We start from the raw sequence: 15,426 nt of genomic DNA, 5'->3' as shown, positions 1-15,426 counted from the left end.
AGTGTTGGAAGTGGACCCTACTACATCACTCCACATCCCTTTCTCAGGAGCCCTATGTGTCACTCCTCTACAGAGCTGCTGGTTATCATTTCCCTTCCCCTCCTTCCTAGCATGAAGCCCTGCTTATAAGATCTACCAACCTACTGGCAAACGGTCTTTGCCCAACTTATTGAGGTACATTCCATCTCCAAAGCTGATCTTCAGACAAGGTCTCAAGGTGTTAGAATCCAAAACCCAGCTGCCAACTCCAGTTCTATTGCCAATCAATCTGCAGTTAATAGTGGTTTGGGGGGAAACTTCATCCAGGGTGCCTTCTTTCTTACAATCTTGCTGCAGTCATTACTGACTGCTAAGATGATCTTTCAGTGTAAGACTAATTGGAAATGAGTTATGCACAGACACTGTATTTAAATAGGAAAAAATAAATGTGTCTAAAGTGTTTAAAGGAAGAAGGAAGGAAAGCCAGTCAATGAGACTGCCTCTTGCACCAACAAGAGTTTGATCTTTTTCTTGATAGTCCCCATTTTCTTTTCTCCTGTGAGTTGTTTTTAAAAGGAAACAGGCCCTTCTGAGAATTGTAGCAAATGTAATTGAATTTCAAATGTTGTTTTCAAACAAACAAACCATAGAAAATTTGAGGATGGTGAAATATAAGCATGTTTTCTAAAATGCCATTGTACAGGCAAACACATGTTTTCACTTAAGCTAAGCTAATTTCTGGTAACAGTATTAACTTTGTGATGGCCATGATCAGTAGGTATTTGGAGAATGAAGGGTAGTAGCGCTTATCAAATTAGATCTAAAGGGGAAGAACATGTATTTAGGATTTATTTATTTATTTGGCATCATTCTCCATAAAACAGTCTGGAAAGGGCAAGTAAAGGCTGGGAGGGCTCATGGAAAGATGGTAATGCTTTTGAGTTGCAAAGGAGGACTCTGCTTTTGTTAAACAAACATCTCTTCAAGATGTCCTTTTCTCCTTATTTCAATTTTAAATATGTTACTGATATGGAAAGTCATGCTGAAAAATTGTATCTGGTTTTCCTGAAAATATTCTTCTTTAACCGTTTGGGTATGACAGAGTCCCAGTGCATATGAAATGAATGTAAGCAAAGTAGTTTTTATGCTACGTTGATATTTCAAAGCTAGTTACATTCAGTGCTTTTTCTTTCCTCTTCGCCCCTACTCCCGAAATTCATTTAGCTACATGGAACTTCAACAGCTGATGGATTAATACAGCAAAATAATGTCTGAGCCAAAGACTTGCCCATCCTCAGTTACATTGATACACTATAGAGTGCTTCAGTGACATAGAGAAGTCACAAAATCTAGTCTTGAAGAATCAAAGTAAAAAGTGCTTCCTGAGATCATACACTTACAACAGGTTGGTCTGTGATGTCTATCAGTTTGTACTGCTCGGCTTCTACAGGGAGAAAATTCTATTTTTAAATGATTAAGGAATAATAACCACAAGATTCCCACTTTCACTGCTCCTGCTTCTTACTGGCCCACTCCCATACAAACTCATTTATGTAATTTTAATTCCATAGCTCTTAGGGCAGAGGACCCCTTAGTTCACTTATTTGACAAGAGAACCAAACCAGGACAGCATTACTCTCAGCTAAGAGAGGGTCAGCCTGAGTGCTGAGTGCCATGCAACGTATTGATTCACAGCTCTTCTGCTTGAATGTACAACAGCACTATAAGAGAATTACCTGATTTTATCTCCTTATTCATTGCTGCAAATTGGTGCCTTGAGTGCATGCCTGTGATGTAAAAGTTTTCAGACTTTTTCCCCTCCTATCTATTATCAATCATGAGTTTGTGAAATGAGAGTTTTCCCTCTCACCTTGGCTGAGGGACAAACCCACCTCTTGCTAGAAGAAGAGCTGCAGGCCTACAGCTGTGCCAGCAGAGCAAGCCCAGGCTGCAGCCCACTCATGTCATCACTCTTGCCACAGGAAACAAATTATGCATTAGTCGAACTTGCACTCTTTCCCAGCTCTGCACTGAAATGCAAACTTATATTGGGAAAGAATACATTCTGATTAGTGAGGGTGACAAACTGAACGAATGAAAAGAGAAACTAGAAACATCTTCACATTAATCAGAAGAAAAAAATATAATGGCACCTAACACAGAGTACTGACAAGGAAAAAAAGTAGATCAAGATAGGCCACTTTTTCCTTTTACTGTTATCTCCCATTTCATTATCTTCCTCATCAAACAACGAAACAGAGATAGTAGAACAACTTAAACTGAGAAAGTTTAAATTTTTTTATTTGAACAATTTTGCCTCATGTCCATGTTCAGGCAGCACATTTGGGGGGGGGGGGGGGGGGGGGGGAGAAGGAAGGAGGTGGAGAAATGAGGCAAAATATGAAATATGCCCACCAATTATAGATGAGACATATTTGCATGGCATGTGTCTTCATGTGGAGTTGTGAGCTTCTGTAGCTGGAGTATGATTACACCTACAGCCTGCTCTAATAGCACAGCCCCAGCAGTCATAAGCCCCTGACCATTAGGGGGTCATCTTCGGGCTCGTATTCAATAGCTTATTGTTACTGTGTCTGCTTACATACTGTGAGTTTGTTCAGCATTTTTAGAAAATTTCTATAGGCCTTTAGTAAACAGATTCCAGGAAAAAAGATAAGGACTATATCTGCTCATGCTCTTATCAACGGTGATCAGCTAATCTATACTTCAAAGACTTATTTATTTTCTTCCCACTACCAAAAGGTGCACAAGAAATAAGATATGAGAGCTCAGCTCAAAATCTCCTGCACATTCCCTCCAGGGGAGGAAGGGAGGGCATGGCATGTTCTCCCCAAAGCCTGCTCCTCTCCATGCAGAGGAAGCCCCTCAGTAGTCAGGAGTCCAGCCTGGAAGACTCCATTCCAAGGATGACATCCCAGGGCAGGTGAGGAGGGCACAATGCACCATCAACACCTCCAGCAAGAGGCCAAGGGAGGGATGTAAGAGGGCAAGCACAGAAGGCAAACTTCCCTCATCTGGCTGTCTGTAGCTCAGGGTCTTCCTGAGTTAGAGAAGTGTGCTCAGTAGCTCTTGATGAACCCACAAATGTTATGTGAGGTTTTTAAATCACCTTTTGCAGTCATATTGACTTCAGCATCCATAGCACTCTTTGGCAAAGATTTTGCATTTCAGCAGTTTAGTTGGAAGAGGTCTATCTGATTTGTTACATTTATAAGCCTACTATCATCATCCCTCTTAGCTATTTCTGTTCCTGCCTGAAGGATCCTAGCCCACCTCATTCCTTCTCAGATTCAAGCCATCATGCTTTCTATTGCTGTTGACTTTCTCTCTCTAGATTTATTATGTTCTTTTTTAATGGTACAACTAGAACTGCATGTACAGCCACTGATACATGCTGAACTTTTACAGTGCCCTTCCTATTTATTCCAAACATTCTTAAAATCAATCAAGAAATAGATAAAAAGTACACCCACACAATACACAGTAAAAAAATAGATAAACCATCAGTCTGTCTCGACAGGATGTTTGTGATATGATTCAACATATCAAATTGCAGCTTTATATCAATTATCATCTAACTTTGACAAAAATATGGAACAAAACTAGAACAAAGCAAAACCCTAACCAACCAACCAGATAAACAAAAAATATATTTTGTTTCAATCTTGACTCCTATGTAATGTTTACAATATTGAAATTGTATTTGTTTCAGGAATCTCAAATTTGATATGAAATATGTATTGCTTGCACTTTTATACTGGGTTTTTTTTTGTTTGTTTTGTTTTGGTTTTGTTTTTTTTTTTTTATGCCAAAGAAAATATATCTTCATCTTGAGTTGATGCTCTGGTGTTGTTTACCTCTCCCTCTTTCTACAGATGATGCTGAACTGTGAAATCAGACTGCATTGCTATGGTGAGAAGTCAAACTTCGTGCCGTAATTTCACATATTTCCCACTGTTTCAACAGAATTAAAAATCCATGTCATCAGAATTTTGGTATTAATTTCAATGGGAGCAAGAGTACTACGCCCACATAATAACTTGACTTGCATTTACCACAAGTGCAAAAATTATTTTTCAATGACTGAAAAAGCTGAACACTTCTTTAGCACATGTGTAACCGCAATAAATAAATAAATAAATAAATAAAATAAAATAAAATAAAATAAAATAAAATAAAATAAAATAAAATAAAATAAAATAAAAATGGGTTGTATGCTTTTGAAATCATATATTTAATAAACCCATATTATTTCCAAAGAGCTCGGTGTTTGTCTCACTTGGTTTCATTGACAAACAGTTTCATCATGTAGCACTGCAGAACAACTGTGTTTTTCAAACAACCCTTTTACTCAATTTCACTTAAGATCTTATTTCGCAGAGAAAAAACTTAAGTATTTTGAGTCCATGAGTTCTTGTATTTTTATAATTTGAAAATTTAATTGTTCAGAATACTAGTGTGCCTTCAAGAACTTTGAGCCTGATTTACTAGGAAACAAGGTTTGGCTGATCATGTTCTGCATGTATATGGGGCTATGTCTGTCGGTCACCTGCCTTTTCCTCTTAATTCTGTTAGCCAGCTTCAGAGTTTGACGAAAGGTAAAAGGACTTATAAGTATTCCATTTTCACAGCCCGTAAGGAAGTTGTCATCAAGGGAGAGAGCTGAATTTGTCAGATCTGCTCGTTCAAATTTTAGAGCCATCAAAGGATTCTCATAGGTAAAGAACATAGAGTTCTTTTGTTACATTGCTCATTTGTTTTACTTCAGCATTAAAGCACCAAATTCAACTTCATACAGTTACTTTACAACAAAAGACCCATGTGATAGTTTGGTATGATAGTTTTTCTTCTGGCTATATATCACAGATCAAATCAACTTAGTATCACATGCTTCATGTTCTGAGGTCAGTTTCTGAGTAAGGCAAAGACAATAGTCATGACAACAGGTCAATCTTAGGTTTCAGGCAGATTAATCCAAAATCCATCCCACTTTCCTGAGCTGGCTGTAGATGGAGTTAGAAATGCATATTTCAAGCAGTTTGGAGGACATTTTCAATAATGGTTGAATCTTGAAACAGTCTTGCATCTTCTTGAAAGAAGAATTAGGAAAATGACAGAAGTTTCAAAATACCAGATATATATGTCCATGATGGGCTATCTTCTGAGGAAGGGTCTGAGGAAACATTACATCTGAGAGCCATTTTTTCATTCACCACTACACTACTTTCCTCCTTATAACTACATTTTACATCTTCAATATCATTAATGTCTTTTTCTTATTTCACTTTATGTACTGAGCCTAGAGCTCAGCGGTAAGACAATCCCTCTACAATCAAAGGAAAAAAAATAGAAGGAAACAGACATCCTCAAGTAGAATGAGGCATCTGTGCAAGATATCTGCCATTCTACATGGGCTTCTGGATTTTTTAGCAGAGACGCCTCACTTAAGTGGGTTGAATTCAGGTACAGTTATTGTTCTCGCTATTTCAGGTACTGTCCCACACAGTGCAGCCTTTGTCCCAGTAAAAAGGCTTGCCATACAAATATGTCTTGCTTTTATTCGTTTAAGGGGCTGTCATGGCCTTAATGATGATGTGCAGGTGTAAAACTATCCTGAAGTAAAGCGAACAAGAGAGGATGATCACAGCAGAGAGACAGGTACAAAGATGAGGAATTAATTCACTGTTGTTTCTTCCCATCACCGGGAAAAAAAAAATTACTAAAGTCTTGATGTGAGATCAAACAAACTAAATAATATTAAAGAGACCCAAATGCAATGATCATCTCAAGATCAAAAGAACTGACTCTCCAGTCCCCTCACCTTCTGCAGTGACCTATGCTCAGGCAAGATGAGTGCAGAGTGGCTGGAAATACAATTACCCTCACAGAGAAGGCCTGCACATGCATGTATTCAGTCTCACAAAGTACAGAGCAGTGAAAAATCCAACTCTGTTATTTAGCTTGAAAGCTGTTACCTGACTCCTCTGATGACATGTCCTAGGAGGTCCTTCCTCCCATGGACTGACATGTGGAGACAGCTGAACTAACTCAACCTGTGGTAATTTAGGATCGCATAGTTAAAAGTATCATAACCCCAGGATTCTGCAAACTCATAGACAGGCTGAAAAAACTGGCTGCTTTGCAGTCAGTAAGTGACATTTCTCCTCTGTCCCACAACTGAAAGGCTGTAATTTGAAATATATATATATATAAAAGCGTAGAGATCAGAACTGTAGAGTATGTTTTTTTTTGTGCATTCTGGAGTAGGTTTCCGTTCAGTATTCACGGTGGCATTGTCTTAAGAACGGTTGAGTGTTCAAAATCATACATATATATTATTCCATGACAGAAAGGCAGTCTGAATGTGTTTCAAGAATGCATAAGCGATTTTTGGAGGCCTACTGAGATTACTGAATTAAAAGGTAGATAAAGAGAATAACAAAACACACTGTAGATATAAAGCCAAGCTTAAGACACTGGTTAGATGCCTCAGAGGATACATGTGCCCTGATATCTACTGGAACAGTGAGCATTTGAATCAGATTCATGATACAGACTGAAAGGAAAGCTAGGTGCCTGAGTCACCTAGCAGAGAGGCAACAGGATCCCACCACACGAATTGCTTCTGAGAGATCAGTGAGGACATAGCAGTTCGGGGCCTGTGGTGATATATCTCTAGTCATACCACAGTGGTTAAACCAGCAGGTTCTCTTGTATATCATTATTCCATGGGGACAGACTGAGATTTTTTATATCTCTTGTAGTACCAAAGCACTAAGAGCCAGAGCCACAAAACTGAAGACCTTCAGTATTGAGCTGTCCAAGAGATGTGACTCAGAAAGTCCAGTGACACATTGCAGTGCTTCACCACCAGCTAAAAGCACTGCTTCTCCACTGGAGATCTGGTAAAAGTTCTCTACTGTCAATGTGAGCATTTTGCTTAAGCAGTCCTCAGTTACCAAAGCCGTAACTGATGAAGCTTGACTGTAGACATAAGCCTCTGTATGCCAGTGCAGCTCTGTTGGCAAGCGACCTCCAAAGGTCAGAAAAAGGGGGGCCCATAACTTCCTGAAATGCAGTTGTGTGACCCCTTGCCAGTGTCCTAACTGAGCCAGCGGGAAATGCAGAAGAGAAGAATGTTTCTTAGTTCTCCAACCTAGCTAAGTGCCCTTTCTTTTGAAATTTAAGTTTTGCACATGCTCCAGAAGCTGAAGTAGAATGGATGGTTACTCCGGTAATTTGTTAGTCATCTGTAGTTTTAGACAACAGATTAATGACAATTTCATGAGTACAGTGTGGGCACTCACTGCTGTGTGTGCAAACAGATTTTCTTCATACTCCCTGTCTCTGAGATCTCAGTGGTTGTGGCTGCTAAACAGCCCTGTGGGATAATTGCTGTGACTGTATTTGGCAATTCTGCAGTTATTACTGGATGTCTAATTATAGTTAATACTCCCTGTCAGTGTTTTTGCTGCCACAGATAAACATGCTATGGCTCGAGAATTTGCTTTTGTGAGGTGACTGACTGACATCTAGTGTTTAAAGATACTCACATGAAAAAAAAAAAACAACAAATGTATACAAAACCAATCAAACAAACAAAAAAGGTATTTTTAGTGAGAAGAAAGAGCTCTCAGTAATTTCAAAATATCACCCCAGTGACGAGGTGCCCTACAAAAGCTGAATTTAAAGAGATAGACTGTATTACCAAAAAATAAGGCTTGATAATCACCATGCTTTTCCTAACTTCATCTTCTGAAGAGAACTGCCTCTACCTCAGACCTTCCTGTACCATTAAGACTAAACTGTGGCTCTAGAGCTGAGAGGGAATTGATACACCACTCTTAGCGTGGTGTCTCTTGCACTTCCGTGCCCAGGAGATCCCCAGGTCACATGTGGGGCACAGTGTCCCAGTTCCCAATGCTGGGGAAGTGGTTCTTCACCACATTTGGTATGAGTATGCATGCTAGCTATTCATCAGGAGATGAACAACATAATATCCCCAAGTAGGTTAATTTCAAATTAAGAGAAGCATCTCAATTCCAAATTATCAAGATCAACTGCCCACCAAGAATAGAAGCACCTTTCCCTTTAACATACACAGTTTACTGTCTAAAGGAATCCAGAATATATATTCTACATATGTAACAGGTGTTCTGTTTTTTTATTCTTTATTGGTTTTCATAAAGAAATAAATTGAGAAATGTAAGGATAATTTACAGTCTTTATATAGCTCTGAATACCTCATACTTCACAGACTCTTCAGTCAAGCAGGACAGCTTTACAGAGCATCAAAGCTGACTTCATTCACAATATAATGAATATATGTTACTGTAAATTCTCCTCAGCCTGTTGAAAGTGAGCAAAATCTTGCTTGTATCCACCTCTTTCTATTGTTCCCAGATGTTGGAACAGTCCATGGTATATACATCACTATTTCTTTTTATTACATGTCCAGAATGGATTAGGGATAAAGCTTTCCCATGCAGTATAATTTAAATGAAATATTTTGTTCCATAAAGAACATCCTCTGGTTCAAGAAGCTACTGAAATTATGTATGTGGATAAATTCCTGTTCGTACTATCACTGGAAGTCCAGGTTTGATAAAATTTCCCCACATTAAGACAGTGAAGATGAACTGGGTGAGTTTATGAAATGTTTTCAAAGTTCCCTCTCATTATCTGAACATTATGGGGTTTAGGTGTTAGCTGAATAGCATGAATTCCTGTTTTTCTGAACACAGAGTTCATACAGTTGGTTTCAACATCAATTGTGATAACATTACTTGGTAAATACATACCTCAGCAGTTTCTCCAGCTGCTCTATAAATAATGGTTGTAACGAATCAGTCCAAAGGCTGATGTAGTCCAGTGGCCTACTTTGGCTCTAATAGTGGCAGTAACAGGTGATCAGCAAAGTCAGATTGTCCCTGTACCTTGCAACTTATGACTAGAGGACCACATTAAACAGAATTATAGAATGAGCAAGGCTGGAAAAGACCTCCAAGATCATCTAGTCCAAATGCCGACCTACTAACAGTACCCCACTAAACCATATCTAAACTTTCCTTGAGCACCTCTAGGGATGGTGACTCCACCATCTTCCTGGGTAGCCTGTTCAAATGCCTCACCACTCTTTCAGAGAAGAAATTTTTCATAGCATGCAATCTGAATCTCCCCTGGCTCAACTTAAAGCTATTCCCTCTTGTCCTGTCAGTAGGTAGGTGGGAGAAGAGGCTGACCACCACCTCACCACTATCTTCTTTCAAGTTGTTGTCAAGAGTAAGAAGGTCTCCCCTGAGCCTCCTTTTCTCCAGACTGAACAATTCCAGTTCCTTCAGCTGCTTCTTATAAGACTTGTGCTTCAGGCCCCTCATCAGCTTTGTTGCCCTTCTGTGGACACGCTCCAGAGCCTTGATGCCTTTCTTACAGAGAGGGGCTCAAAACTGAGTTGTCTTTGTATCTATTTGGCTTTTAGTAGATATTTTTTTCATCAATTGGTCCAGGTTCTTTTTCAACCCATCAACAATTTCAACATCCTCTGGCAAGCAGTCATATATCTTAAAATGTAGAAGATTTCCCCACATAGTGGACTCTTGAATAAAATCAAGGATAAAAGAACTACCAGTTGGCTAGCCTGGTCTAGAATATTTACAGAATGGAATGGAATGGAATGGAATGGAATGGAATGGAATGGAATGGAATGGAATGGAATGGAATAGAATAGAATAGAATAGAATAGAATAGAATAGAATAGAATAGAATAGAATAGAATAGAATAGAATAGAATAGAATAGAATAGAATATATACATAATCACTGTATTTCTCATTTTCCCTATTGTTAAAAAAAAAAATACAGCCGAAAGTCAAAATAAGCTTTAAAATGCAATTATTTTCCATCTATATGAATATAAAGTGACAGCTTGCTAGATCCAAACTACTCTTTGCGAGCTACTGAAAACATGAAAAATATTGTTGTATGGCATAGAATATGAACTCTTTCCTTCTTTCTCTCTACTTCTATCTCTTCTTTCCTACTAAGTTTTGATCTGTTTATGTATTATACATGTGTTTTTTAGCTTAGGTCATTTGAATTTACTGTAGCTAGATATGTATCACTGTGTTTTTTAGAAGCTTTTTGAAACCTCGAGGTTGGTAGTAAGAATAAAGGCATGGTAGACTCACAGATGTTCACTGATTCTCTGTGTCTATAAAACTCTAATTAATCTCCTGAACTAAATATCAAAAACATAGTATCTAATTATTTGTCAAATGGTTGGAGTTTGTTAGTGATCATCTGCCAGCTGTCAGGAGAACCAGAAGCATGGATATTGGTTTTATAAGCAATTTGCACTCGAAACTGAATTTTGACCTGGGTTATTCTGAGGAGATTAACAAAAAGATGTTGGCATGACTAAATTCTGATAAGATGCAGTGATACCACTCTTAGTACAACCCCATGCTGCATCAGGCACCAAAGCATTTTTATCTTCTCAACGTCATCTTTATCTTTAGAGTTACTTATCTTGAAGATGCCATCTGGTTCCTTCTGATATATCCAATTGTATCAGTTAGTTAGCACTGGCCATTCACATGCCAGCAAGATAATGTATACAGTAGGAATTGAGAAATAGAGGCCATATGCAAAGATTACAATATGCACCATGCTTTTGATCCAGATGAAACTGATGCCTTTTTTGAAACCAATAGCATTTCCTTTGCTGTGTTTCTTCCATAAGTATACACACACGCACAATACATATACACATACTTCCCAGAAAGAGCAGTCAGGTGCTGGAATGGGTTGCCGAGGGTAGTAGTTGCATCACCATCCCTGGAAGTGTTCAAGAAAAGCTTAGATGCTGTACCGAGGGACATGGTTTAGTGAGGCGATATTGGTGGTAGGTGGGCAGTTGGACTGAATGATTTTGGAGGTCATTTCCAACCTTCGTGATTCTATGATTCTGTGCACACTTTATCTAATGAATACATTGGACTTTGGTGAAACTTATGATGGGCTACAGTTATTTGTAAGTTAGATACTTGTGTCCTCAAACTTTTCCACTGGAAAGAGAGAAGAATAAAATGTGGACTTTGATTTGGCCCAAATTTAGCAGCCAAATGTTGTCTGCCTTTCATACAGATCAAAGCTGTTTCTGATAAAAATTACTGCTGATGGCATAATAATGATGTCCCAAAACATGCTTATATACAAGTTGTGACTTCCTTAATTGTGCTGGAAAACCTCCCAAAGGTAAATCTGTACCTGCCAAGACGAGCTTTGTCCAAAGCCTCTCCTTTCACGTGGATAGAGAGAAAAAAAAATAAAAAATAAAATGCACATTTTGCTGACATAGGCATCTATTCTGAGTCTGACCATTTGGGTTCTAAAGAGAAAGAGAGGCATTTCCAAAGCAATTATTCATCCTACTCTTGGACACCTGTTTAAGGTTGGAATGAAGTGCTCCCTGGAGGAGTATCCCACGTCCCTAGACCTAATGTTTGATTAGACACTTTTAAATGCTTAAATTTGAGGAAGCTAAGATTAGGGGAGATGGATTCTGTCTCTAATGAAAATGAAGTCTTCAGGGTACAGAGAGAGGATGACTTTATTGATGTCAGTGCAATTAAATCAGCAGACCTGCCCTGAGTTAAACTGGTTTGAAAACCAAGAATATTTCTCATTAAAAGTTGGTTATGTGCGCTGTAGATGGCAGCAGTGGACAACATGACCAGTCCTTTTGCAAAGTCTCAGATCTGAAGGTTGCTTTGTTTATTCACCTTTCGCTCTTGCAATTATCTTTCTTTCAAAGCAAACAGAAGAGCCTGTTGTGCTTCCAGAAGCTAAAAAAATATATCTACAAAGTCACTGATGTTCAAAAACAAACATAAATGCAGGATAATATGTTTAGCTCTAAATCTCTGTGTGCTATATGCTCTTGGTTGGAGTGGAAAGCATAAAAATAGCCACTTATAATATATCACAGGGCTTTGTAAGTCAAAATAGATAGATAAATAAATACATAAATAAATAAATGAATGTATTTTTTTTCCTCCAGATCCTTCCACATATGGAAAGTGGAGAGAAAGTGGAAAGTCTCTATGCGCAATGCACTTTCTGGTGTCTCATTATGCTACTTAAATAGAGAATATGCTGTCTTATGAAGGTAACCAATTCATTCACAGAAGCAGTGCAGCTGAGTGAGGTTTTGTATATACTATAGTATTCATCACCAGATTGTGCAAATCTGCTTTGCCACGTGTATGAGAGTGAACTATGTGGTTTGACCAAAACTGAGGCCTCTTGAAGCACAGTAGTTTTGATTTTAAAGGAGTATTCTATTTTCAGGCAAAATGACTTTAATCTAGAGGTTCTCTATCTTAATTTAAATCCTGGCACTGACTGCTGGCTTCAAGCATCACAAATTAAAACTATATAAAATATTTGTATATAAAATATATTTTAAGGAACAACATAATATTCACTATGCCCTGATTTCACTATAGGAAGTCTGGATTCCAGATGTGTTTGGTAAATATGTGGTACTTCTCCACCCCACTCAGTGAACATATGTTCTGATTCTTTCCTTGTACCAGTTCTATATCGTCATCAATAAAGGAATCTGTAAGTTCATGACAGTTGTTTTCTAAATGACTCCTGAAATAACTTCTACCTGAAGTAGTAAAACTTCCCACCTTTTTTCTGAAATCAGGTCTAGACAGCTGATGAGATAAAATGCCTTGACTACTCAGAGAGAAGATGTCCAATTTCCAGGAGAGAAAGAAATACACTGATTGCTGTTTTTCTCTTTGCACTCCAGGAAGAGGAGGAGTTGTCATTATAGGAGTAGTCATTGCTGAAATCTGGTTCAGTACCTCAAATCTACCACTCATCTTCTCCCTGCTGATTTCCACAGTTATTTGTCTAAGATGTAGAGGGAGGAGAGCACTAATGTTCATAGGTAAGGTGAACATCTCCAAGGACAGGGCATCCACATCTCTGGGCAGCACGTTCCAGTGCCTCACTATCCTTGTCATAAAAATTTCTTCCATAGGAAGAATCCAATCTAAATCTCCCCTCCTTTAGTTTGAAGCCATTTCTTCTTGTCTTATCACAACAGACCTTGCTCAAGGGTCTATCCTCTTCTTTCTCACAGCTCCCCTTTAGATACTGAAAGGTCTCCCCGGAGCCTTCCTTTCTCCAGGCTGAACAGCCCCAGCTCTCTCAGTCTGTCCTTGTAGTGGAGGTGTTCCATCCCTTGGATCATTTCTGTGGCCCTCCTCTGGACGTGCTCTAACAGGTCCACATCTCTCCTGTGCAGAGGACTCCATATTTGAACACTGTACTCTAGGTGAGGCCTCACCAGAGAGCAGAGGGGCAGGGTCACCTCCATCGATCTGCTGGCCACACTTCTTCTGATGCAGCCCAGGATACAGATGGCACATTACTGGTTTGTGTCCAGCTTGCCATCCACCAGCAGCACCACGTTCTTTTCAGCAGGGCTGTGCTCCAGCCTTACATCTCCCTGCTTGTATTGAGAGCAGGGGTTGCCATGATGCAGGTGCAAGACTTTGCACTTAAATTTACTGAAACTTATGAAATGCACCTTGGCCCACTGCTCAAGTCTGTCTAGGTTTTTGGCTGGCATCCCATCTCTGACGCATGTAGACTTCTCCACACAGCTTCTTGTCAACTGTAAACTTGCTGAGGATGCACTTGATCCCACTGTCAATGTTGTTGATAAAGATATTGGTCCCAGTACTGACCTCTGAGGGACACCACTTGTCACCAGTTGCCATCCATACACTGAGCCATTGACCATCACTCTCTGAGTACAGTCTTGCAACCAGATTTTTGTCCATCAAACAGTCTACCCATCAAATCCACATCTTTCCAGTTTGGAGAGAAGGATGTTATGGCTGACCATGTCCAAGGCCTTACTGAAGTGCAGATAGATGACATCAGTGGCTTTTTCCTTGTCCACCAATGCAGATACACCGACATAGAAGGTAACTAGTTCATTCAGGCAGGACTTGCCCTTGATGAAGCCATGTTGGTTGTCCCCATATCACCTCCCTCTCTTCCATGTGCCTTAGCCTAGGTTCTAAGATCTGTTCCATGATCTTTCCTGGCACATAGATGAGGCTAACAGGACAGTAGTTTCCTGGGTCATCTTTTCTACCCTATGAATGAACTTTTATGTATGAACTTGTATGGATTGCTACTTCATGGAAATTGAGAGGAAAATTTCTTCACAAAGATAGGGAAAACTAAGTAACAGCAGTTGTTCAGTTCAAAGCTATACCTTCTCTGAGTTATACTTACTTAAACGATTACAAAAGGTTAAAAACATCGTCTTTTTTACCTTGTTTAAGGTTTTCTCCCTTCGCTACATGCAAAAGGATAGGTCTATCATATTAAAAGACTTTGTTTTCACATATAACTTGTTCTAGTTTATATCTACTTAAACAATGTATGGAATTTTTTGAAGTTCTAGAGAACCATTATGAGCTTCTGCTGCAGTTTCCAGAAATGTTTGTTTCTTCCATCACTTCTTATTTCTTTAATCAGATATTGAATAGGTACTCTGATACTTGTGTAAAGAGCCAGTCTTAAAGATACTGATCTACTGGACAGTATTTGGAAGCTAATGCAGCACTAAATCTAGCTCCAACTTGACCCAAGTGGATTCAATTATTCAGTCATATTGTCTGGCCTGCTGTGCTTTTACTGGGCTGAAAATCAGTAGTACTTAGAGAAAGACTGCAGTATACTGTACCTCTTTGATCCAAAGCGAATTTTAAGAGTTGTGCAATGTCAGAACTCAAAACATTTCAAACCATTTGGATCAGACAAACTCCAGTAACGGCCTTTCTTGGATCAGCGAGAATCCAGTTAACAGAAAGTTAGCTCTTACGTGGAGATCAAAAATAAAAAAAAAAAAGCATAAAACTCCTACAGGTCTTCAGATTCTTTCAAATGTGTATGTCATTGAATGTCCTCATCTCCATTATCTTCTGATATTCTTAGTATGACCTCTGATGGCATCTCCACTTGCACTGAGTTTTGTTTCTGTTTTTTAAAAAAAAAAAAAAGCATTATGTGCATCTTACACATTACATATGTGATGTGTAATAACATCATCGATGTTATTACAAATTCTGTCTGAATTTTATTAAAAGCATGCTATCTGTTTGATGTATCTGGGATTAGTACTGATTATTTCCTCCACAATGATGAGTGCGATCACAATGATGACTACGATATAGAGATCCCATTCGTTACTCTCTCCCTCTAAAAGGTGCAAAGGTGCTCATAAGCACATTTACTTCATTGTTATGAACCCTTTTTTTTTTTTTCTTTTTTTTTTTGCTTGTTGCCTTGCAGGATATTGACCTAGAGTTTATGTCAAAGTAATAATCTA

General features: G+C 38.8%; 1 protein-coding gene across 3 annotated transcripts in view; it reads right to left on the bottom strand.

The window, feature by feature from the left end:
- Positions 1 to 8,134: 8,134 nt before the first annotated feature.
- Positions 8,135 to 15,426, bottom strand: part of LOC101749641 (interleukin-5 receptor subunit alpha-like) — a 44,471-nt gene continuing 37,179 nt past the window's right edge. For all 3 annotated transcript variants that reach the window (XM_046906092.1, XM_015277736.4, XM_015277737.4), the window contains one exon: positions 8,135 to 15,074. In XM_046906092.1, coding sequence (XP_046762048.1) covers positions 14,991 to 15,074 — 84 coding nt within the window. In that variant the 3' untranslated portion in view covers positions 8,135 to 14,990. The remainder of the gene's footprint in view (positions 15,075 to 15,426) is intronic.

This window comes from Gallus gallus, chromosome 1 (assembly GCF_016699485.2).
Source record: "Gallus gallus isolate bGalGal1 chromosome 1, bGalGal1.mat.broiler.GRCg7b, whole genome shotgun sequence".
NCBI lineage: Eukaryota > Metazoa > Chordata > Aves > Galliformes > Phasianidae > Gallus > Gallus gallus.
The sequence above is the reverse complement of the archived record's forward strand: the minus strand, read 5'-3'. Positions and strand labels throughout refer to the sequence as shown.